The 24,138-nt window shown below is 39.7% G+C and overlaps 1 protein-coding gene across 2 annotated transcripts in view; it reads right to left on the reverse strand.

The window, feature by feature from the left end:
* The window catches only part of ca8 (carbonic anhydrase VIII), a 108,781-nt gene that overhangs the window by 57,056 nt on the left and 27,587 nt on the right, over positions 1-24,138 (reverse strand). For both annotated transcript variants that reach the window (XM_042110110.1, XM_042110101.1), the window contains exons 4-5: positions 15,468-15,563; positions 15,273-15,335 (exon numbers count right to left, since the gene is read on the reverse strand). In XM_042110110.1, the coding sequence (XP_041966044.1) occupies positions 15,273-15,335; positions 15,468-15,563 (159 nt within the window). The remainder of the gene's footprint in view (positions 1-15,272; positions 15,336-15,467; positions 15,564-24,138) is intronic.

Below are 24,138 nucleotides of genomic sequence, written 5' to 3' on the forward strand. Positions count from 1 at the left end.
TCCAGGGGTCATGTTAACCCATTCCATATGCACACATGTGCATAAACAGATATTCACACACACACATACATTCCCAGTAATCATACGTATGACACATACACACACAGTAGACATACTGTATGCAGTGTTTCCCCTAGAAATGTTTCCAGCAGCGGTGCTATTACTTGGGGGGGGGGGGGGGGGGGTTGTTGCGCTTTTATTTTTATATCATACCTTCGTGTTTCTTTTGTGGACATTTTCAGCTTTCTTTTACATTATTGGTTAAAAATGATAGAAGAAAAATTAAATGGCACAACCATTTAATGACCATTAATAATTAAAAGATTATTTACAATTTATTTAAATGTGTCTTAATGGCAAAGGCCACACCCAATCTGCGAGCACTTAATTTTTCTGGGCTTTGAATTGAATTGAATTGTGGGGGGGCCATTAATGCTGACACGCATGCACGTAGCCAGATGCTCTCCTTGTAGTCTAATTCTCAGTCCCAAAACAACAAACCCACGTATAAAAAAGTAAATACTCACTTTTCTTCTACATCACTCCCACAGTTACCATACAACTCACTCACAATTAACTCGAAAAAGACCTAGGCTACTTGATTGAAGTGCGACCGTTCGTCTCACCGTCAAGAGAACGCTGAAGTTATGAGAACATGTCTTTCTGATAAGAGAATATAGGCTCCTATATGTCTAATGCCGTAAACGTAGAAAAGGTCTGTTTGTGATAGCCTATTATAGCTAAGTGGACAGAATTTAGGCTATACGTATATATGCCAACATATGCTCATATTTCCTTTAACTATCAGACAGTTTAAACAGGCCTAGACTGTGTTCGCCTAGCTTTCCCATGCAAACATTACATATAGCCCTACGCTAACGTTACAAGTCTAGGCTACAATTAACGTTAAGACCATACACCTTGTAGCACATTGGTTTACTCTATTGCATTACTTACGTTTTAATAATTTGTCGTTGAATGTTGATGGAGGCTCATCTTTGGGAAATCAGCTCTCTGGATAAAATTGTCAGCCGGAGCAAGAGTTCTCAGAGTTGACGACACGGGGGGTAAATCCAATCAGCAGAAAGAACCGCATCACAACAGTAGGCTAAATCGCAACAAACTTTTTTCCCCCCATGTTAAATTCATTTCGGTAATCATGAATTGGTTTCTTTTATTTAATGTAGGCTAGGATGTTTCACATTAGTGTCAATGTGTCAAAGCAGGCTTTGGATCAGAGGAATTGCTCAAGCTTAACATATGGCATAGGCTACAAGCGAATTCACGGCATACAAACAGCTTCTTGATGAAATATAACTAATATCATTTTTTATTGTCACCAGGCCTATAAGTAGGCTATTTATTGTGTAACCTACAAGTGAACGATGACACCATAGGCTACACTGTGGCGGAGCAAGACCCCATCAGTCGGATAGCTAAACAATGTAACCGTGTTCAGAACGTAGGCTAGCCATATGGGCTGCAGACTTGTCTTTGGGCTTGTAATCACCTGACACATCATGCCGCATATATGTCCTGAATAATGAGAGGCTAAGTGCGGATTTGATGCACTTAACTTACTCAAGACTTTCAGAAAACAATTTCGAGATGACGTTGGCCATTGTGCTTTTACAGTGTGTTAAGTGAATCTCGTGATATTATGTTGCAGCGGCGCTGAAAATCCAGCGGCGGCGCTGCGCCGCTGTTAAATACATTGTAGGGGAAACACTGGTATGTACGCATGCATTAGGGCTGTAACGATACACCAACCTCACGATTCGGTTTGTATCACGATTTTTGACCCACGGTTCGATACGAATCTCGATTTTTATTTTTTTATTTTTATTTTTTTGGGGGGGGCTAGACATTTTATTAAATAACATTTTAAAAGCCTCCCTTAGAACACTAGAGGATTACAATATAATATATCTATTATTTTATATCCTTATATAAAAATATTTTTCTGAATGACTGATATTTATGACCGCACACTTTATGCAGATTAGCCTATAGCCTAGGCCTACTATTTTTTATTACAACTCTACCTCTTTAATTCAGCTGTCTGGTTGAAGCCTGGAAATATTGTAAACAAAGTAGCATATAGCTTAGCCTATCATAGTCTACTGATTGGACTGTTCAGTTTCCCCATGTGTGTTGAAGTTTCAAGGTAATACTTGTTCTCCTTGGGACAGGCCCTTTTGGGAAACGTTGGTATTAAGATGATCAGTCAACTTCAATGCAAGAGTTTTAAACAAATATGTGCAGCATGCTAATGATGCTAAGCGGATTTAATAGTAATTTAGCTAGTCGTCTATGCGTCCTTGCTTTTACGATTGTGAATGTTTTTTATTTAAGTCGCGCGTGTTCATTGAGCAGGAGAAGGAGGGAGGGAGAGTGATAGGGAGGGAGCGCGAGAGAGAGTGGGGCAAGGAGAGCGGGTTTACTTCTATACTGTTTAGTAAAGTTGCACACGTAGTCTACAATGAAAGCAAGGAGAGGTATGAAATTATTATTTATTTATTTATTTATTTATTTGTTTTTGGACAACGTAGGCTACCGATAAGTAAAGCAGGAGTTGTGGGTTGCTTTTGCGGCCGCATAAGCTGCAAAGCACTGCGTGAAACACTAGAAAGGGTGTGTCGCGATTCTGCCTTTTCATACCGCGACACAGTATTGTGGATATGAATGTCGCGATTTCGGTTTCGAATCGTAAATCGTTACAGCCCTAGCATGCATGCACATGCACACACACAGGCACACCCACAAGCACATGCGCGCGCACACACACACACACACACACACACACACACAAACACAAACACGTACACGCACACATGCACACAGGCAAGATGGGGGTGGGGTTGTATAAAATGTATTTTTCATGTGAAATCTATGAACTAATCATTTTTTGGTACTTGTTGTCTAGCAGATACCAGTGAGAATTGAGTGTGCATAATGCAATTCAGTGAGACGGTTAGAATCATATATGCCTTTTCACTTTTTGTTTTTAGCCAGCAGCCAGACCAGCAGATACCCTGACTTTGCTGAATTACTGAAGCTAAGCAGGCTTAGTTAGTACTTGATAAAAAACTTCCTTGGAAGAGTAGGTTCCTGCTGGAAGTGGTGTTGGTGGCTGGCCAGTAGGTGGCACTCTTCCCTGTGGCCAAAAGCCACCAAACAAATATCAATCCCAATGTCCTACTGTAGTGACAGGGACACTGTACTACAGGAGATGTTTTTCTTTGCATGAATGTTAAATTGAGGTCCTGACTCACCATGGTTGTTAGCACTTATCGCAAGTTTGCACTTATCGCAAAGAGTAGGTGGTTCCCTTGCTTTATTTATGTACACATACATAAAGACACACACAAATGCACACACACACACACACACACATACACACATACACATAAAAACACACACACACAAAGACACGTAAACACACACATGCACACACACACACCATCACACACATGCACCCACACATACAAACACACACACACACACAAAACACATATACACAAAAAACACCACACACTCTGCATACACTCATTTACAAACACACAAAAAAGGAACAAAGTAGGAAATGATTGGGTTAAATGCAGAGACCAAATTTCCCTCATGGGATCAAAAGTATATATACTTATACTTATGAACACAATTTGACAAGCATGACTTATTTTTGTGGAAAAAATGTGCTGGACTGGGCGGCGGTCGTATTTTGTACCACTCTGGGGTACATCTAGTTTTCTTAAAAGCTACTCTGAATAGCAGATTTTATTTTATTTTACTGTCTATGGAGAAAAACGATTGACTCTAATAGCCGTTGGACCCAGAAAGACATTTATTATTCCGTTATTGCATCATCACTTTATAACCGAATAGACGTGCAGGGTGTGAAAGCTTGTCAGGCATAGCTACAGTAACTAAAGAGGGTGGGACTTAGCGAAGGGTCAATAGGCCGCAACAGTCCCGCCCACAGCCGATTGTGGAAGTAAGAATACAATACAATTTATCCATTGACAAATGGAGTATAAGCCATAAAATCGTAACTGTCCATGGTAGACCAAAATACCAGATACGACATGACTAAGCTATTGTACATGCTCATATAGATGCCATAAGTTAATGGGGCATCAACCTTGTTTTTAAGAAAAAAAATATTATTCGCGATTTAACGGAAAAGTACTACACTAACCAAAAAATCCTAATGTGTAAAAACAGAGCCTTTGATGGTAAAGATCGCCGTTGCCGTGGAAATGTTTTTGCCACTGTACCCACGCTTGTTGTCTCTTTACTCGCAGACATCAAGATGGATAACAAGGCTTTCAGAACCGATGTGTGACCATCCGATAAAAACAGTTTTTCTCATCTTGAAAGTTGAATTTACTCAATGGAAATGGTAGGAAGTTAGTTGTCTTCTTGTGCTGAATTAAAATAGAAGCATGTTAAACTATTATTAGGCTGCAAATTTTCGAAATGTTTCAGTTTGAAAAGGCTGTCGGTGGCTGATGGGATGAGTAATGTTAGTTCTTTCACTTGGAAATTAAAACAGTCTTGTACCTTTGCCTTTGTTTCATTTTTCTCTTCGTTTTTTGCTCGAAATGATATGTTGTGTGATTATAGTCACGTCGTACTGTAGCTGGTTAGCCTAAGACATGGTCTAAAACTCTTTATACAGTGGGTATCAGTTAAGTTTGGACGGTTTCCTGCATGAATCACGCAACCATTTTCTCGGCAGAAATGGCACAAATTGCAGTTGACCCAAACAACCACCAGGTGGCTCTTGGGAGTTCTACCCCTACTATTTTTGATGCGACTTGACTTACTGCTTCCATGACGCATCCAGTTTCCAAGTCAGTAGAACAATCAGAGACAGTTGGGCCATTATCAAATATATGATAATACATGATAATACAATAGCGTGAGTTTATATATCTCATCAAGGGCGTCGCCAGCCGATTTTGCCGGGGCTTCAGCCCCGGATGTATTTAGTGTAGCCCCGAATGTATTTTGCAAAGTTGACTAACAAATATGAAACCATTATTCAGATCATGCATTGGAACTGTGAGATGAGATGGACCTATTTATCAAATATAAAAGCAGGACACGGGATTCCTCACTCTCCTTCAGGCAGCAGATCTAACTTGAACGTTAGGCTACAATAATTTGAAACGTAGGCTGCTTAGAGCGCGCGCATGCACGAGGGCGAGGGCGACAAGAATATTGGCAAAAAAATAGAATTCATCGGAGTAGGCTGTTTGTTACCTTACTACTGAGTGGGAAACAGTGCACAACTAACTAGCTAATGACTAGTCTGATGTCAATCACACCACGAATTGATTCCAAAAAAATATTTTAGGCTATAGGCTACAAACAAGGACTGCCACTGTTTTCAGTGTGAAGAAGAGCATCTAGTATAATTAATTACAGAAGGAACACAACTCGCAAGCGCACTTCACTTAAAGCAGTTCAATGTTTTGCAATTTGTGTGCGTGTCACCATTAAACATTGTGAGGGAGGGTGCGCGAGCTGGGCAGCAGCGCTTCCATAAAGGTCTCTTTCAAAATGTCCTGTTACAATTGCAGCTGCTTCCGATTGTTGAATATTTAGAAAGTAGGCCTAGCCTACATGACAGCATTTTTGAGCTAGTGAGAGAAGGCAACAAGTGGCGGGCGAGGCTAGAGTTATTGGGATAGGCTGGAGGGATATTGTGTCCTGTTGCCCAAGGACGAGCCCAATCGCCTATTTCTCCGTTGTGTAATAAAAGCAGTATCATCATGCAGTGGTCGAAGTTTGCCAGGGTGGATAAGCATAGTTGTAAAGGGCATGAATAAAAAAGGCAAAAAATGTCCTTTGCCGAACCCAAAATTTGAATAAGAATTTTATCTTAACGAAACAACTCAGAGTGGGATAGGTTGGGATATTCTAGAAATTTCACTTAAAGGCCGTGTTGCAGGGTTCATTTTCCAACGAATTTGCACAATTTGCTTGTTGGTAATAAACATTTAAACTGTTATCCATTGTATTTGATGTTGTTGGGTATCACAAAACGGAATATAATACGAAAAAGCAGGTACTATTTCACAGCGTTTGAAGTGATTCTCCTTTCCCCCACAATGCATTGCATTACGTCACCTTGGGGAGGTTACAGACCAAAGCCCACCTTGAGAACCTTGAGAGTAACGAGAGAGGAGTAAAGAGAGACGAGTAAGGGATTGTTCAGCAGATAGCGCAGATTATAGATAAATAGATAGGCTATAGATAGCCTAGATATGTACAGTATATAGACAGGTAGATAGATAGCTAGATAGATCATGTCATATGCTGGTCATGGGGGGAGCTCCTCGACCAGCGGCCAAAATGCACTCGCTTCCCTTGTTACTGCAGCTCTCCATCAGTTTCCATCGGGACGGCACAGCCCACACAAGCACCTGCAAAACTGCGACTTGCCCATATTATGGCCCTCTTTGGTAAGCCGTACCCTGACGATGTCAATGGCAATCAATCACAAGCAGTAGTTATCGAAAATATTCATGCTGAAGACACGACCAGCCTAATCGGCGGCGGCTAGAAGCTAAGTTTGCAACAACAGGGGTGGCTCACAGGTGGGACTGGAAAGCCCATTGCCCATAGCTAGCTATCATGATGCTTTATATTCTGATCTTCTGACTAAGTTTGCCCGGTAGCCTACTTATCTGAACTAACGACATGATCACTATCACTAGATATAAAGAAAATGTTGACTTTCACTCGGTGCTGTTCACTGACAGTAACAAAAAAAGTGTCGTAACGTTATAAGCATAAGGCATTGAACTGAATAGGTGCATTATGTAGCCTCATAACGAGGCCTCTCAAATTCAGAAAATTGCATTAAACTAAAATCGGAAGACATTGTTATCTTTGTTAGACCATAGGGTCGTTGTCATATAAATGCTGTAACGAAATTCGAAGTGTAAATATACAAACTTTATGTTGAAAGTGTAACCGCGACCGTTTCCCATAGGAGTGAATGTAAAACATACCCTCCAAAACGAGACCTCCCGAAATTCAGAAAAAAATTACTAAATTGATATCAGGCACCGTTATTACCATTGGTAGATCATAGGGTAGCTGTGATATAAATGCTGTGACGAAATTCGAAGTGTAAATATACAAACTTTATGTTGAAAGTGTAACCGCGATGTCCATTGAAATGAATTGAAATGAATGAAGCGCAGATCATGTAGTCCCCAACGTGACGTCATCACCGAATTGCGTAAAAAACCCGCTAATGCTAAAAACAACAAAAACTGGCATTTAACACCATTTAAAGACATTTTTAAAAATGATATACATATATTGAGAGCTTTATGTACCCATTAATCAACAGTGGTGGTTAACCTGCAACACAGGCTTTAAAGGAAAACTTGGCAGGATTTCCCCCTCTGCTGGAGAAATTGCACATTATGCTATTTCAAACTGTGTGAAAAGGTAATGATAAAGCACATGGATTTGTTTACAAGCTAGCGAACTGTTAGCATAAGTTTGGCAGAACTATGTGGATGTTACAAGGTAAGAAACACGATTTAAAACGAGTTTCTTGTTTCTCACTTCTCTTTCCGGGACTAGTCTCAATGTTGCAAGGTTGGTTTTCCGCCTGGGGACGCTAGGCGCAGCGGGGAAAGTCACCATTTTCACCGGAACAGGTCATTTAACCATCCAAATGATTTCTAAACGGGTTTATTAAGTTGAAATAGTTGCCAAGTTCCCCTTTAAATTGTAACCGCAACATGCCTGCTTGCCGACGTTCAAACGACAACGAAAAATATATCAAAGCACTTTTTGGTTAGCATTTTTTTAGGTAAAAATGTGAGGATAGTCTTCTTTGCGCCCAGTGTACAAGTACGACATTCCAACCACTCAGGTCTTCGTCAGATAGGCCTACAACATTAGCCTACCTGTTGCAATATATCTGTGTGCATTCCTACATTACGTCTATTTCTTTGATAACATTATTTGCTACCACGTAACAATAAGCCGCTATTATTATTAGGACTCAACACGCTTTGGTGGTATTATATGCTGTGGGCTTTAATTAGTGCATTTCGGGTATCCTATCCTACATCTGGCCAATAATTATTAAACAAATTGCAGTCTACATGTCATGACAAATATTACCAGTAGTACTGACCGAACATGAAATAGATTGTTTACAAGTTATGGTAATGTTATTCTGGCGTGAACATTGCACTTTCATCACGTTAGCACCCTATGATTACAACTCGTTAAGTCTCGTCAAAATGATTACAGCTCGTTATGTCTCGTCAAAATGCATTGATGAAGGAAGGTTCGCTTTATCCCAGAGAACCATATACTCGTTTCACTTAGGCTAGACTAAAACAGAAGGGAAGAACTTGGCACTAACCATGTAGTCCTGTTTTCTATAGCATATTCGTTGTTGTTTTTTGAACTCTTTAAAAATGTTGCGATATGTCTGCGAGGTGTTAAGCCAAGTTCCATGCGCAACCTACTGCTTTTAAATGACTTTGAAACATATTTTACAAACGGGCCTCTGTGTACCTGATGGCTTGCCTTCACTATTCGCGATGTATCCAAAATAGTTGCAGATTTCACTTCACCTTTTGTTTTATCCACAAGGCCGAGGACTGTCAGCAAAGAACTATGTTGACGTTGGCTGCTCACTCACTCACTCAGAGTTGCCTGCTTGACACGCCCATTTGCCTAGATGCGTGCAAGGAGCAGTGAGAGCAGCAGTTCACACAAACACAGAATGTTATTATTTTAATAAAGTATCGATTCTAAAAACGTCGAAAATCGTATCGTTTTTTGCGTGAAGGCATCGTGATACCTTTTTAGTATCGATACACTGTGCAACACTACAGCCTAACACAGTGATTCTTAAACTAGGGGTCGCGACCCCAAATGGGGTCGGCAAAAACTTCCGTGGGGTCACCAATTATTTTCTGTATTCAGTCTGAAATTATTATTAGGTGAAACAAAGGAAAATAATATTGGCCTTTTCTGCCTTTTTCTTATTTACACGCAGTTAAGAGAAGAGAGAGAAATGTTTTCGTCTTTCAACGAGATCTGGTTCAGTCTATGGGCTACTGGTCTGCTGATAGAAACAATGTAACTATCTGCTCCCACTATGCAAACTCAACTTGTTCTCGCTATTTTAAGTAAAACAAAACAAAAGACATAGGTAGCCTACTAACCAAAATGGACAGGTTGCTGCTTAAAAAAATTAACAAAAGCTCGGAAGTGCCATCTACCAGTGTGTCTACTCCTCCGTGATCCTCAGATGGGACAAGTCTACAGGCCGGTAAGAATAAAAAAGAACAAACGGCGCGTCGGCTTTATCAGAAAGAATTTCTGAAATATGCATTCACTCAAGTTAAAGATAACCTTGACCACTCACAATGTGTGATTTGCAGTGATGTTCTGGCCAATGAGAGCTTAAACCTGTCAAAATGAAACGACATCTCAAAATACAGATGTCGGCTCAGCACCGTGGAGGAAAATCTCTGTGTCGCCGTGCAGCATTCCTCCTAGAATTAACTTGCTATGTTCACGGAAGCATGCCCACCCTTCCCATTGAAATTGTTAAAGATAGTAAACCAGAAAAGGGAAATAAAAAAAAATCGCCATAAATATAATTAATGTAACGTTGTAGGCCTAATGCTGCATGTGTATGTGTGTGTGCGTGCTTGTGTGTGCGCGCGCGCTATGCACATAGCGCTCTGATCTGATATGGCGGCAGCCTACACTTGTTTAATCGTGATTGTTTGGTTTTCTCGGTTCTTGTTCATATGGAGTAAATAAAACAAATGACTTTGCTTTCTAGTTTTTGCTTGATTTAGTTGTTAACGTTTGAGGGGGGTATTTGAGTAAGGACTTAGAATGGGTTTGGGGAAAGTGGGGTCGCCAGACCTCGCCATACTTTTTTGTGGGGTCGCCAGACAAAAAGTTTAAGAAACACTGGCCTAACAAGCAGGTGTTGCAAAAGATATCGAAAGACGCAATTAATCAGAAATAAATAATGTAATCTGCAGAGAGCAGAGACGAACTGATCTCTGCAATAGAGTAATTTTGGAGGTACACACTCTCCCTGCTCCTGCTTCAATTTTACATTGACTTGACATTTTTTTAATTGATTTTTTGCAACGTTCTCCTAATGTGCCTTTTGCACGAAAAAGAACGTACTTGCCTGTTCTGTTATAGGCCACTTAAAGGAACAACAGAAAATCTGTTTAGACAGTCGATAGGCTATATGGTAACGAGCTGTGTGCACCTGGAAAGACGATAGAAGATATGCTTTCTGAATAGCACAACTGTTCTTCCCAATCGTTTCCATAAAATAGGCTAAGTCAAAGACAGAAAACTAAGTCTTAAATGACATAATGGTATAGCCTGTTTTCCATTTCGGATGCGCGGGTGAGGGATAAGGCTTTCATGGTGGACCATGCACTTTTTCTTGTGTCAGGAACTCTGCACATAGGCTTAGTCCGTCCATAGCCCAGCTCCACGGCTCTGGTCATCCCATCTTTCCCTCCCCCCACTTCCTCTAGCCTACCATTCAGGCTACGAAGACCTGCGGGGAGTAAAACAACTTGTTGCCGTTTTGGGACATTAAGCTACGTTAAGCTTTTTCACGTTAAGCCCCCCTCCACCACCCCCTTCTTTCACAAGCAGTGCAGCTTTCTGAAGCGGTGCTTTCTGAAGCTAATGTAACAACAAATACCACCACTATTGTTGTGTGGCAATAAAAGTATCCAGGGTTTATCCAAGTAGCCTAAATATTTAAATAAATTAATAAAATCCTTAACGTGAAAAAGCTTTACCATACCAACCATAGCTTAATGTCCCAAAACGGCAACAAGTCGTTTTACTCCCCGTATGCGTTAATTGTAAAGAAATTTTAACGTGTCCCAAAAACAGCTATCAATTAATCACCAAACATCTCATAAACAAGTCTTGCCAGGAGCAACGCATTGCAAAAAAAATGATAAAAGTAGGCCTAGGCCTAATAATGGGTGGAATGGAAAGATGCAAGTTGAACGTGAGAATGTGCGGTCCTCGACGCAAACTTTGTGTCTGGCATACGCACATTTCCAATGTGTATCGTCAGTTGGCGACACTTAGAGGCAATGCAGCGCAACAACATTAGTTGATCGCGAGTTTAGGCCTTTATTTGCATTTGCATATTGTGAAACATGGGCAGGGATGGGCAGTATTTCTAATACACGTATTTAGAATACGTATTTCAAATACAAAATACTATTTTGTAATTTGTATTTTATTGAGATGATGAAAATGCCTTCATATTTTGTATCAAAATACTTCAGTCTTGTGTATTTTTGTATTTTTTAAAGTAAAATACTTTCTGTGAAACACTGTGATGACATCTATCTAACTATCTATAAAGCACAAAATCTTGGTCTCTGTCTGTGGCACCCTCGCATGGTCAAGCCCCTCTGCTCCAGTAGAGCGTACAGTATATTTCCTTTACTGGACTGATTAACAGGCGTCATCTGAATGCAACACTGTTTTGAGAAGTTAGTTGTGCTTAAAGGCACGAGATTTGAGTTCACAAGCTCATATTGGAACACTTGAGTTTGCTATTTTCCTTTCTTTTTTCTGTTTTACAGTTTTTTTCTAGACTTTAAATTTGTCTATGTTCTCTGAGCTGTGAAATATTTCAGTGCTATGGTAACTTGACAAGATACCTCAAACAAGGACATTTCCAATTGTGCACATTTTAAATAAGAAATGATTGATAATGTAATAATTATTGGCTTCTAATTGGCCTAACTGATTGGATGGTATTAATGTGATGACCTGATTTTTTATTTTTTATTTTACTTTATTTATGTATTTACATTGATAGAGGTTGTGCACACACCAGTTTCAGGTGTATACAAAATTATTCAACTGTGATGAAACTCACCATAAGTGTGGTTGTGGTGGTGTTAAATAACTTAAAAGGTTAAAATGCTACCAAGTATACATTTCTAAATAAGTCATCCATTTGGATTGTTTGTCTTTGAGTTATTGTCACTGATTCATAGTGGGCAATCTATTACACCAACTGGCTGGGAAGTGCAACAATTGTGGAGTCGGTACATCTCCAAACTCAAAAACAGTAGACTAACAGTCAATAAAAGTGGACTGTCAGAGCAGCACAAAATACTAAAAGCTAAAAGAGTGTCCTGTTCGCTCTTAAACTTTGGTGCCTCTGCCTAGCCACTTTGTAAATGGGCTAGAATTAGTTCTGTACTTTAAAGAACATTTCGAGCAATCGCATAGCCTACGTTCTTGCACTATTTTCCCCCATGATCATATTGTTTCAGTTATCCAAAAGGCTCGAAGGATGCTCTAAAAGTGCAAAAAAAAATTGAAAAAAAAAACTAATAAAAGTGAGGTGAGGTGCCCCCTTTTTGTCATTGCTATTTCCCTTAGTGTGATTGACTGCATAGGATACTTTGACTTTCCTCGAGTAAGCATTCGCATTATTGTTGTTACACTTGTGTGCAAATATAGGGATATGATCCAGAAATCGTAATGTTGTGGTGATGTGGCCTGGATCAACTTTGTTTATTCCACCTCGAGTGCGCATGCGTGGCAGCCTACTTGGACACGATTGATTTAATGTTTTTTTTTATTAATGCAGTTGTGTTGTAATGGTTCAAATGCATCAAACCCAGTTATGCGAACCCTGTCACCTACTTGCAGACTGACCAATAATTCTGCCACGGTCTCTGACCCTATAGCTAGCCACTGCTACGTTCTGCCAGTACTGTTTTTTTTGTTGTTATTAATTACAGATCATAAAGACGTAAGATTCTTGCCATTTCGTCGGATAAACACTTCTACCTCGCATTCGCTGGAGATATTTTTTTTTTTAAATTAATTTGATGATTTCAATTATTAAACTTTGGAGCAGGTTTGAGTATGAACGGATCCACAAATGAGTTTTCATTAATATTGCGGGATAGGCCATTTTGTCTTCGCGGAGGTCTGCGCTCTCGAGTGGCCTTCTAGTTAGAATATTAAAATGAGTGTGATTGAGGGAGGAAAGAGGGTTAAGTGTAGGCCTAATGCTCGTGCATGTGCGCTTAATTTTAGGGATGCACGATATATCGGCGGCCGATATATTATTAGCCGATAAGTGAAAAAATTAAAATATTAGGCTTATCGGTCCGATAACAGAATTCTGGCCGATAATTTGCGCCGATATTTTTTAAAGTCCTAATTTAGGCCTATGTAAGGTCCGTCTGGCTACACTGAGCTTGGTTGGCTATACTTTTTCCTCAATATAATGTCAGCGGTGTGAATGTATTTCACCACTCTAACAAAATCTGTGGATATGCGTTCATTTGGGAATCTGTGCATCTCAAAATCCTCTCGTGAATGATCCGCCATTTAACCTTACCTAGAAATATGCTATAACCATTCGTGCTTCAGTTCCAGACAGGTCTTCATAATATGTTATTAAAACCTTCGGGGCTAACACCTTTCATTTCTGCTGCAGCAGGTTGTGCGCAACAGAGTAGACAGACATAAGATACAGTCTGAGGAGTTGCAGCTTTATTCAGTTACCCGCAGTTGAAACTAAAGTTTCCCTCACAAACTCTGATTTGGTCGCTATACTGTAGCTTATTCCAAGCTGAGCCGTTTATGAGCGTTTAGTCCTAAATGAAAATGATTCAAACTCTCTAGCCACTCACTCGCAATTCACTGACGTCAGTTTCACTTAAAGGAGCCACACATACTGTAGGGCTAGGCTACTGTTATGTTGTTGACTGCCGTACTATTGAGGACTATTATGAGTTCTGTCCATCATTTGGTGGTAGGTAAAATTACTGCAATAAAATTATGCTTATTAAATGCTTTCCCCAAATCACTTTTCACATTTTTTTTCAAGAGTAATATTATCGGTTATCATATCGGTATCGGCCACAACAAACCAATAAATATCGGTTATCGTTATTGGCCCTAAAATTCCATATCGGTGCATCTCTACTTAATTTCACGTTAATCGGGATGTACAAAGAAAGGCTGCGTGGAATGCTGCGTACGCACAGTTTCATACATCAGGATTTTTTGTGCGTATGCTTCTTTTCAGGTTTGCACGTACGCAATGTTTTGGTATGAAATCCATGCAAGTCTTTGTACATGAGGCCCCTGGCCTGCTCTGGAGACACGTGCATTAACCCACTCGACTGTCAGACAACACTAGCTGCACTAGCTCATGACTGCCGTCAACGTAGCCTACTGCCAGCTGACGAAGCTCTCATTTTAAAACATTACTGAGAGACAGAGGCACTGTACAATCAAGAAATCCTGCCACTGAATAAAAAACTATGTTTGACATACAGTAGGGTACTTAGTGGCTTATAAGCTTATAGGCTACAGTGGACTAGGATGTTAAAGGGGCTGCAAAAAACACAGACAAAAAACACAATGAAAACTCGGCCAATCACAGCCCTTGCTGTCGAATGCTCCGTCCGGTTCGACCGCGGAACGCCACAGCGGACTTATGCTGCCCCCAAGCGGCTGCAGTTGTACTTACATTTCACGCAGCTGCGTGAATAACGTTTTTCGTGAAATTAAGTGTCCATTTTTAACCAGTACCCATTGTATATGGATATTTCCAGACGTCGATTAGAGGAATTAATGGGAAACTTACAGTACCTCCGGAAACTAAGTGCTCTTGGAGGAGGAGGGGCTGTTGAGCTCTATTGCTCTTCTGGTTGTCTATTCAGTATTTGCACCAAAAAAGTCAGTGTTTTTTGTATTTCAGTGTTCATTGGCTCAGACTCGATAATCAAGTATAAATCAAGGATAAACACGTCCAGCCAGTCAACATGTTGCTTCCAAATATCAGCAACCTGTTGAATAATCCAGAAAGCAGTAGTAGGCTACCAGATTTATTTCCTTGATTAAAGAGACAGTATGAGACCAGATGTTAATGAAAAATATAAATGTTGTTAATAAACTGTAACTAGAATCATCCTTAAGTTACTGTATAGCATTGCAGTCTGAATGAATGAATCAATCAATCAATTCATTGCTGTGGAAATATTTCCACAAGAGTGTGTTTATCGCTCCTGGACCATCTCCTAGCTGCACCTTCTGCCTATCCAGCATGTGCCCTGAATTTAATGTGTATCATGTCGCATTTGCCGTAAACATAAAATTCAGTGTCGTCCTGTTTCTCTTACTAATCCAATAAATTGTAGAAAAATAAAATAAAATCAGTGACTCACCTTATACTGTAGATCTTGAAGGACCTCAGTAATGGCTTTCAGTCCAAGATGTTCTTTCCCTATCTTTTGACACAGATTTAAGTAATAGTCATAGGTCAACATAACATTGGAAAAAATAAATGTTATGGATGAAATATTGCAGAAATGATTGCTGATACATTAGAGAGTACTGTAATTTGATTGACTGTGCTATACCTGCACAAAAAGAGCAATAATGAGAACACCATTTTTCTTCCCAAGAGCCTCTTCTACACTGTTGAAGAGTGTTGAATTCCAGTGGATAAGATGCAGCTGAAACACCAAGAGTTATTACACATTATTACAATGGTGATAAATGTTCTAGTGCCGTATAATATACTACTATAAGTATGTAATTGTTTACTGTTAAAGGAAAATTCCGGTATTTAGCACTTTGAGTCCCTTTTCTGGTTTGTTTTGGATGAACTAGAGTGGTGGACACCGAAATTTTGACGATTGGTCCTGTCTCGACTTTTCTGACTCATTTTGAATCGCCCTTACTGCTTCAGAGTGGCTGCCTACAGGCATGCACGAACATGTCCTTAAAACAACCCTTAACGTTCGTTTTCAAAACTGTGCAACTCACAGAGTGGGGACTCCGCTAAATACCGGAACTCAAAGTGCTAAATACCGGAATTTTCCTTTAAATGTAACTAATGTATTGTCATTTGTATGTCGCTCTTTATATAAAACCGTCTGCTAAATACCATAACCATAACCATAAGTAATATAGTTGATTTAGGGGTTCTCAATTGAAAGCCAAAAATCTCATTGGTACCATGACTTGGTTAAAATTCCTGATTATGACATGTTCTTTAGAGGGTCAATTAGATTTTAATATGTGTTATTTGCATGTATGCGCTAATAGGACACTTGACTAACACAAAGCCTTTTATTTGTGGGACAGGTCAAATTGTATATTCATCAGGTCAAATTGTATGTTCTGTGAAATATGGTAAGGTTATGACAATTCCTGCTGTTATTTCGGTTCGGCTACCTGTGTAGGCTACATCATGTACAAATAGGCTATAACCTGCCACCTACAACATCATCTTGTTTGGAGAGACTCACTCTCTCTTTCTGCCTGCCTCTCTGTATCTCTCACAATCGAAAATATCTTTGGTTTGGCAGCCTCTCCCTGAGACTGGCTAAGACAAGTCAATATTCCTTCCCTTTGTTTTTAATTATTCATTTATCTAATACATGAATAGCCATAATTTAAATGCTGGGCAAAGTGCAAAGACACGTCACATGGTTAGGGTAATGTTACTGCAATCAAATAGTAACATTCTCTAAGGTTGCCCCTAGGTTACCATAAAACGAATATTAGAAAAACGTTAGGAGAACGTTCTGCAAAACACAACCAAAAAAAAAAACGTAGTATTTCCGTCAGAAAAACTTTCCTGGCAAACCATAGGACAACATTTGCAACTTTCAAGCAACGTTCCCATAACGAAGAAAAAATGTTCTCCTAACGTTCTAATAACCAAAAATTGGGGGGGCGGGGGGGGGGGTCCAAACTAACAATTATGAAAATATGGGTGGGACGAGGCTCAGACGCCCTTGATTGCAAGACACTTATCTCTTCTATGATCCCAGAAAGATTTTCTTTGACAGTTTTTCATCTAATGACATAGAAAACATAATGAATTGCATCCATACTGTATATCCTTGGACTATGCACAACTATTTTCCTCTAAAACAGTGAGAATGAAAGCTAATTACTTTCATGTTCTTCTTAAAGTGACAGGCACTCAATTAGACCTACACACCACCATTGTAATAACATTACAGACTAGTGTAATTTAAAAATCAATATGAAGTATTTAAATGTATGTGTGTGTGTGTGTGTGTGTGTGGGTCCCCAAATTAAATCAATACTGTCATCCCTGGTCTATGTTCTGACATAGTCTGGAGTTAGCCCTGCCCAGACTGCCATCTTAGGCCCGGGCTACACCTAGTCTGCAACTGAAGCGCTCTTTTCGCATAGCGTAAAAAATAGTTTTAGAGAACTGGTCTAATTTTTTTGAACATACTGTACACGCCGCGTCTGGTGTAGCCGGTTCCACTGATTATAGTGGAAGCTAATTATTGCAGCAGACTCTCACGAACGGAACACTTTAGTTTCGATCCTGGCTGTTACAGTAAATTATTAAGATGATGGGAGCACTCCACAACTCCAGTTCCAAATTCCGTCTTTTCCGTCCGGAAATTTAGTTTCTGAACATGAAATCGCTTGAAAATCTATGGTGAAAGGTCAGCATACCTGTAGTGGATATCTGGGCAACACAAAGCATACACTTTGGAACCTTAGCTATTTTCAGTGTAATTTTACTTATCTTGGTCATTGTAAGGGCCATTTATAAATGCTATTTGTATAGGTCTAACTACCCATATATATATATAATATCTTGAAATGTATAATGCGATAATACTTGCATACTTCATATATCAGCCTTTATATCAAAGGAAAACTATTTGGGCCCTAATATGACGGTCTAAAGCGCAATCTAAAGTCTATAATCATCACCACGCAAAGCTTATTCCTATCGTAGACTCAAGTTTTTCCGCCATGCCCGTCTCTTTTTTTGAGCCAAGGGGTGTGGCAATTAACGACATGAGGAGGGGTCTGGCACATTGTCTAAAAATTGCTATCGTACACTATGCTATTGTACACTACCTAAAACACATTATGCCACTGACCAAGAGAAACCTGGGGCCTATTTCACAAAAGCAGAATTAAGACATCCGGGATAAGTTACTGAGCTGCGCTCAATGAATCCAAAACAAGAGCGTACAGGCTTAATTGGTTGCACAGAGACCAAGCCAGGATGAGCAGACACGGATTCATCAAGCCAGGTGAAACCTATCCTGGATAAGTGCGTGCTCACGGCTCCCTCAAATGGACCCCGCCACCGATCACAGATTCACTGATTCACCATGGCTTCATTGCTTCTTCTACGGTGTGAAGTAGGTAGTTATAGCCTTTTCACAACAGCAACACCTCTGTTTAGGAGAATATTGCAGCTAGTGCGAAACGGTTAGGCACTCCCGTGACGTCACATTGTCGCATGACAGCTCGGGAATGGCGAGTATGTAAGAGCTAATTAATGATCACAAACGTTTAAATAATGACAGTGGGTCTAGGTATATGTGATAACAATGTGTAGTGGGCAGTGGAATAACTATTGGTTTCCGTTTGTGGTGACTGTTGACTGAGATAAGGGTTGAGATTAAATAGATCCTGGAACTTAGCCTGGTCTGGAGCAGGCTAGCTCCACAGAATAAATCGCCATGGTAACTTATACCATAACATATCCTGCTGCCCCCTATCCCACTTTTGTGCAACTGGATCACGGATAAATTGAGCCAGGATAACCAAGATATCCTGGTTTAATCCCTTATCCTAGTTTTGTGCAATAGGCCCCTGGTCAGAAATCCATGGCGAGTTGTTTATTTTAAGAGTGCATTATCAACAGTGATATGGACAGGTCCTCACCCTCCCTCATTCCTGACCTCACCAAACAACAAGCATTCCACTCAGTCAAAGAACTTGCTCGCTTTGTATCAGCTCTACATCCACAAACAAGAGGGCTCTTCACTGAGGTGGAAAAGCTGATCCACTTCTTCATCTGTTTACCAGTGTCTATTGCATGGCACTGCTTCACGTCAACGAAGAAATGTTGGATGATCTGGATATTCAGGGTCTAATGGCAGAGTTTATATACCGAACTCTGGAGTGCAAATCTATGTTTGGTGTAGGCCTACCAAAATCATCGTAAGGTAAAGACACGGTGTCTTACATCTCTTCGTCTTTTTCCTGCCACCGTGCAGGCCCAGATGGTAGCCATGTTTGCTATTTTTGCTAGTTTGGGGGCCTAGCACCAAAAATCTCCAATTTTCACAAAACTTGGTACTGATGATCTTCAGACCAAGCCTCACAAAAGATACCTATAGCCTTGATGTATGAAGTCCAAACTTGGTAATGGGACTTGTTACCTGATTGTGATGACGCATTAGGAAATTGGCATCATTTGGCCTCTATAGGGGGCACTGTAACACAGGAAGTGAGCTCATATCTCAGCAACACTTTGATGTACAAAGTCCAAACTTGGTACAGGGACTTAGTACCTGATTGTGAGGATGCACTAGGAAATTTGCATCATTGGCCTCTAGGACTGCTGCAATACAGGAAGTGAGCTCATATCTCAGCAACACTCTCAACAAAGTGAGCTCCTATCCCTTATTCCAGTGATCTTTAGACAGCAGCATGGTGCCTGCTCTGTGGAAGAAATCCATCGTAATACCGATACCTAAAGTTCAGTGTCAAGCTAAAAATAAAGATAAAAGACCAGTTGCACTAACAAATGTTGTTATGAAGTGTCTAGAGAAAATAATGGTATGCATGCTGAAGGTGGAGAAAGCCTTCCACCTAGATCCACTCCAGTTTGCATACCAGGTCGGGTGCAGTACGGAGGATGCAGTCATTAGCTTGACCCACCCAATCAACAAACATCTGGAAACCCTGGCAACATATGCAAGAGTCCTCTTTGTAGATTTTAGCTCTGCGTTTGATACAACATGTCCTTTGTTGTTGATTTAGAAACTGATAAAGCTAGAAGTTAAGCCAACCATTATAAGGTGGTTCCATTCATTCTTAACCCTTAAAGGTGTAGGTTTTTGAACGTTGTAAGTTCCGCAACAATTGAAGGTTCTAAAATTCTATGTTGAATTCAATGAACCCAGATATTCTTTAGAACGTTCATTTTCCAACATTCCCGTCACACCGGTGTAACGGTACTCTTTGATCACAACAAGTTAGAATAAACAGCACGCTTTCTGATGCAAAAACCTATAGGGATACCACGAGGGGCAGTGAGTTCACCCATCCTGTTCACACTGTATACTAATGATTGTAGGAGCAGAGAAGAAAATAATTATATCTTCAAATATTCAGATGATACAATCATTCTTAGTTTATTAAAAATGGGTGACAGTCTCCTAACATATTTCAATGAAATCAACTTCTTTCGGGACTGGTGTGCAAGGCTTTGAACCGGTTCATGGAATGAAAACCAGAAACTTTTACCATTTTGCTAGGAACAAAAACGAAACCAGAAACGTTTTTTTAAAATAGTGGTAACCGGTTAATACCAGTTCTTTTTTTGTTCCTGGGAAGGTTTGTGTCTTGAATGAAGTGGTGAGGGTCACCTCCTGTCATTTAATGAATGCATGGAGAGTGCAGACAGACAGAGCTTGCACTAGCAGGCAATCAAAAGGCCTATTAAGTCTCCAAATCTCAATGTTAAGGCTACAGCTTTAATTTATTTGGAAAAACGTAATAGTCTTCATTTTGGGATTTAGACAATGGGAAGGCATCCAAGAATCCAATATTACAGTACCCACCAAATTATACTGTATATGACAGCATTTTTTGTTTGACCAGGAAATTATTCAGGCTAAAGGCTATAGGAAGACACTGGTGCAGCTTGTATAAAGCAGAGGCCTGGTGTTTTATTATGTTTGCTGTAGGATAGAGTCTAAAATATGGAAGAATATTAGACTCGGGTCATTCCACGTCAGTTCAACCAGGGCACACGCACTTAGGTCTCAAAAAATTCTGAAAAAATGACCAGGTGTACCTATGTTACCCAGGAGACACACTGTAAAATTACTCTTATGTAAGATCAATACTTTCCAAGATACAGCCAGTTTTACGGGGGGGGGGGTGTCGATTTTGTTCGGCCTCTTTTTTTTGTCAAAGTTCACAAGCCCACAGCGCAAGAACTAAACCATGTAGGAGGCTCAAATTTTGCATGCTGGTACATAAATAGGAATAGTACAGTATGTAGCAAAATCGTCTCGTTTGGTCTGGATAATCATGGGCAAAATGCCCCATTGACATCAATATGTTTTATATAGAGTCACCACACTGCCACCTGTGGTTGTATAGCGTAACCTGTGGTAGCTCTGTACAAAACATATTGATGTCAATGGTGCATTTTGCCCATGTTCAGGGTGGAAAGTGAAAAAGAAAGATTTGCATAAGACAAGTCAAATTGGTGTTTTTAAAAAGAAAAGATCATGGAGAATAAAGAACAAAATATTTAAAAAATCTTTGTATTTACTAAAACTAAAATATATTTTTTAGTATATTTTTTTGCTGTTCAGACCCTGAAGGGATTTATTTTCTGTTCATTGTTTTTTGTGAGAGTGTTTCTACTTATCTCAGTAAGGAAAATAAATCAAGAGCCTATGTTGAGTACAAATATGTCTTCTTAAGGCTTAAACAGAGCCCAGCCAAAAACTCCAATAAAATTTGTATCAACTTTGAGGGACAGCTATGACCATGCAGGATTATCCAGACCAAACGTGACGATTTTGCTACATACTATTCCTATTTATGTACCAGCATGCAAAATTTGAGCCTCCTACATGGTTTAGTTCTTGCGCTGTGGGCTTGTGAACTTTGAACAAAATCGACAACCCCCTCCCCCTGTGAAACTGGCTGTATCTTTGAAAGTATTGATCTTACATAAGAGTAATTTTACAGTGTGTCTCCTGGGTAACATAGGTACACCTGGTAATGTTTTCAGAATTTTTTGAGACCTAAGTGCGTGGGCCCTGGTTGAATTGACTTGGAATGACCCACTCAAAAGTTTTGTATGTGTGTATCACGTTTTGAAACTGTAGACATTATTTGTAACTGTAAAAATGATATGTACAAGTAATTGTCAAAATTACAAATATGCCTTACACTTACAAATCTATTCTACAGGTACGGATCGGTTTTACAACTACAAATTATCCTACAGTTAAAAATATTTTACCATTACAAACATATTCTACAATTACAAATCAATATTCTACGCACAAAAAGTTGTACTACAGTTACAAATCTTTTCTACACAGACTTTTGCACCACCTTAGGGATGAGAAGTGTCTCATATGTATTGTGTGTGTGTGCATCAAGATTTGTAACTGTAAAACTTATTTGTGATTTAACAAAGAAATAACACAAACGATTTTAAGTATTACTCATATGTCCTTCACTTACAAATATATTCCACAGGTAAACCTTCCACAGTTGTTGTCTTTCAATTACGAAACTATTCTGCCATTACGAATCTACCGCTCGCACAAGTATTTTCTGCAAGTATACGGATACTTTTGAGACTGTTCTGGCACTTCATTGTTGTATAGCCAATGGCGATGCTCATGTTTGGCTAGCCAATCAGGAATTTAAGTTCACTAACCAATCACAGAGCCAGGAGTGTGTACCAACGTGGGTGGGTTGTGTTCATGGAGGTATTATATATAGGTTGTGTTGGTGGTGTGTTGTGCTTGCGCTGTGCACGTAAACTCCATGATGGTCTAAACCAGGGCTATTCAATTAGTTTGTAATAGGGGCCAGTTCATGAAAAGCATCACAACTAAGGGGCCGGAGAAATGCGGCTTGAAATATGAGTAATCACATTAACAGCTGTAGATACAATGAAGTACAACAGCAGCAATGGGTGTTCAAATGGTGTATTTTGTACATGCATAACAACAACATCATTAGCCGGTTGTTGGTGGCAAATATGGAATGAAATCTGTGATAACAGATAACATGTAAAGGAAACTGTGCTTCGTGCAGTAACTGCTAGGTCCAAGATTTCCACTGAGTACAAACAGGATTTAAACACTGTTTAGGTGAATTAAATGTGTAATCAGTCGCATATGTAGCTCTTCTGACTTATAGGCCTACTTACATTTGACGTTCCCACCATTTAAATGAGATGGCTGTGACCTCTAGGTTTTTTTTTAGCAGTGGGGACAGGCCAGTCATAACCTAATAATAATAACCTGGGGGTGTCTCCCCCGGGATTTTTTTTCTTTTCTGGTTGCTAATTACACTATTTTTAGAGGGACAAGCCCATCTTTTTTCTGACGCACGTCACGTTACCCCATGCATTAAACCAAATGTCACTGCTTAAATAAATGAAAAACATAGCCTACTGAACATGGGCATTGTCATAGTTCACGATGACAATGAAAACGTTTAGCCTACTTGGTTTCTGACAGAAATTATATTTTGTGCCAACATATTGTAGAAACACAACCACAGCCTTTATTTGGTGAACGGAGGTACAAATCATCTTCTTTACTTTCTTTGGTTATTATATAGTCTACGATTCACTTTAACCACAAAACGCTTTGCCATCGCCACATTTACAAATATGCAATTTACCTTTGTTAGGCTATCAGTGATACTTTTTGCTTCGAATCACAATTGAGTGCGCATTTAATGTAACATGATTTCCAAGAGGCCTTTAGAGAGGGTCACTTCTGACTTCACTAGACCAGTGGTTTTCAAAGTGGGGGCCGGGGCCCCCTGGGGGGTCACGAGGGGGTGCCAGGGGGGCCTCAGCAAGTTGGACGGAAAAGATAAAAGCAAATAAATACATTTGAAAATTTTTAAATACACCTATTACTATGAGGGTTGATATACAATGCCATTATAATAATGTGACACATATCTGAACATGTATTTCCCATGATAATGACTGGTAATAATAGTAGAGTGATAGCTCTCATATAGCAGAAAGCCCCAAATGCAATTTTTACACACTGTATGCTCCATCGCGAAGTGCTTGTGGTTAAAATAATTATTAGGATTAGCTTAATGTATTTTTACATTTGCCGTAGTATTGTCGATGGATTTAATAACACATCGGGTCCTTGGCCAGAACCTAGTGGTATTTGGGGGGCCTTGTCGTGGAAAAGTTTGGGAACCCCTGCACTAGACTATTATTGCATTTGTTTATGTTGGAAGACGTGAAGAAATGAAGGACATCAGCAATAG

Source organism: Alosa sapidissima, chromosome 1 (genome assembly GCF_018492685.1).
Source record: "Alosa sapidissima isolate fAloSap1 chromosome 1, fAloSap1.pri, whole genome shotgun sequence".
In the NCBI taxonomy this organism is placed as follows: domain Eukaryota; kingdom Metazoa; phylum Chordata; class Actinopteri; order Clupeiformes; family Clupeidae; genus Alosa; species Alosa sapidissima.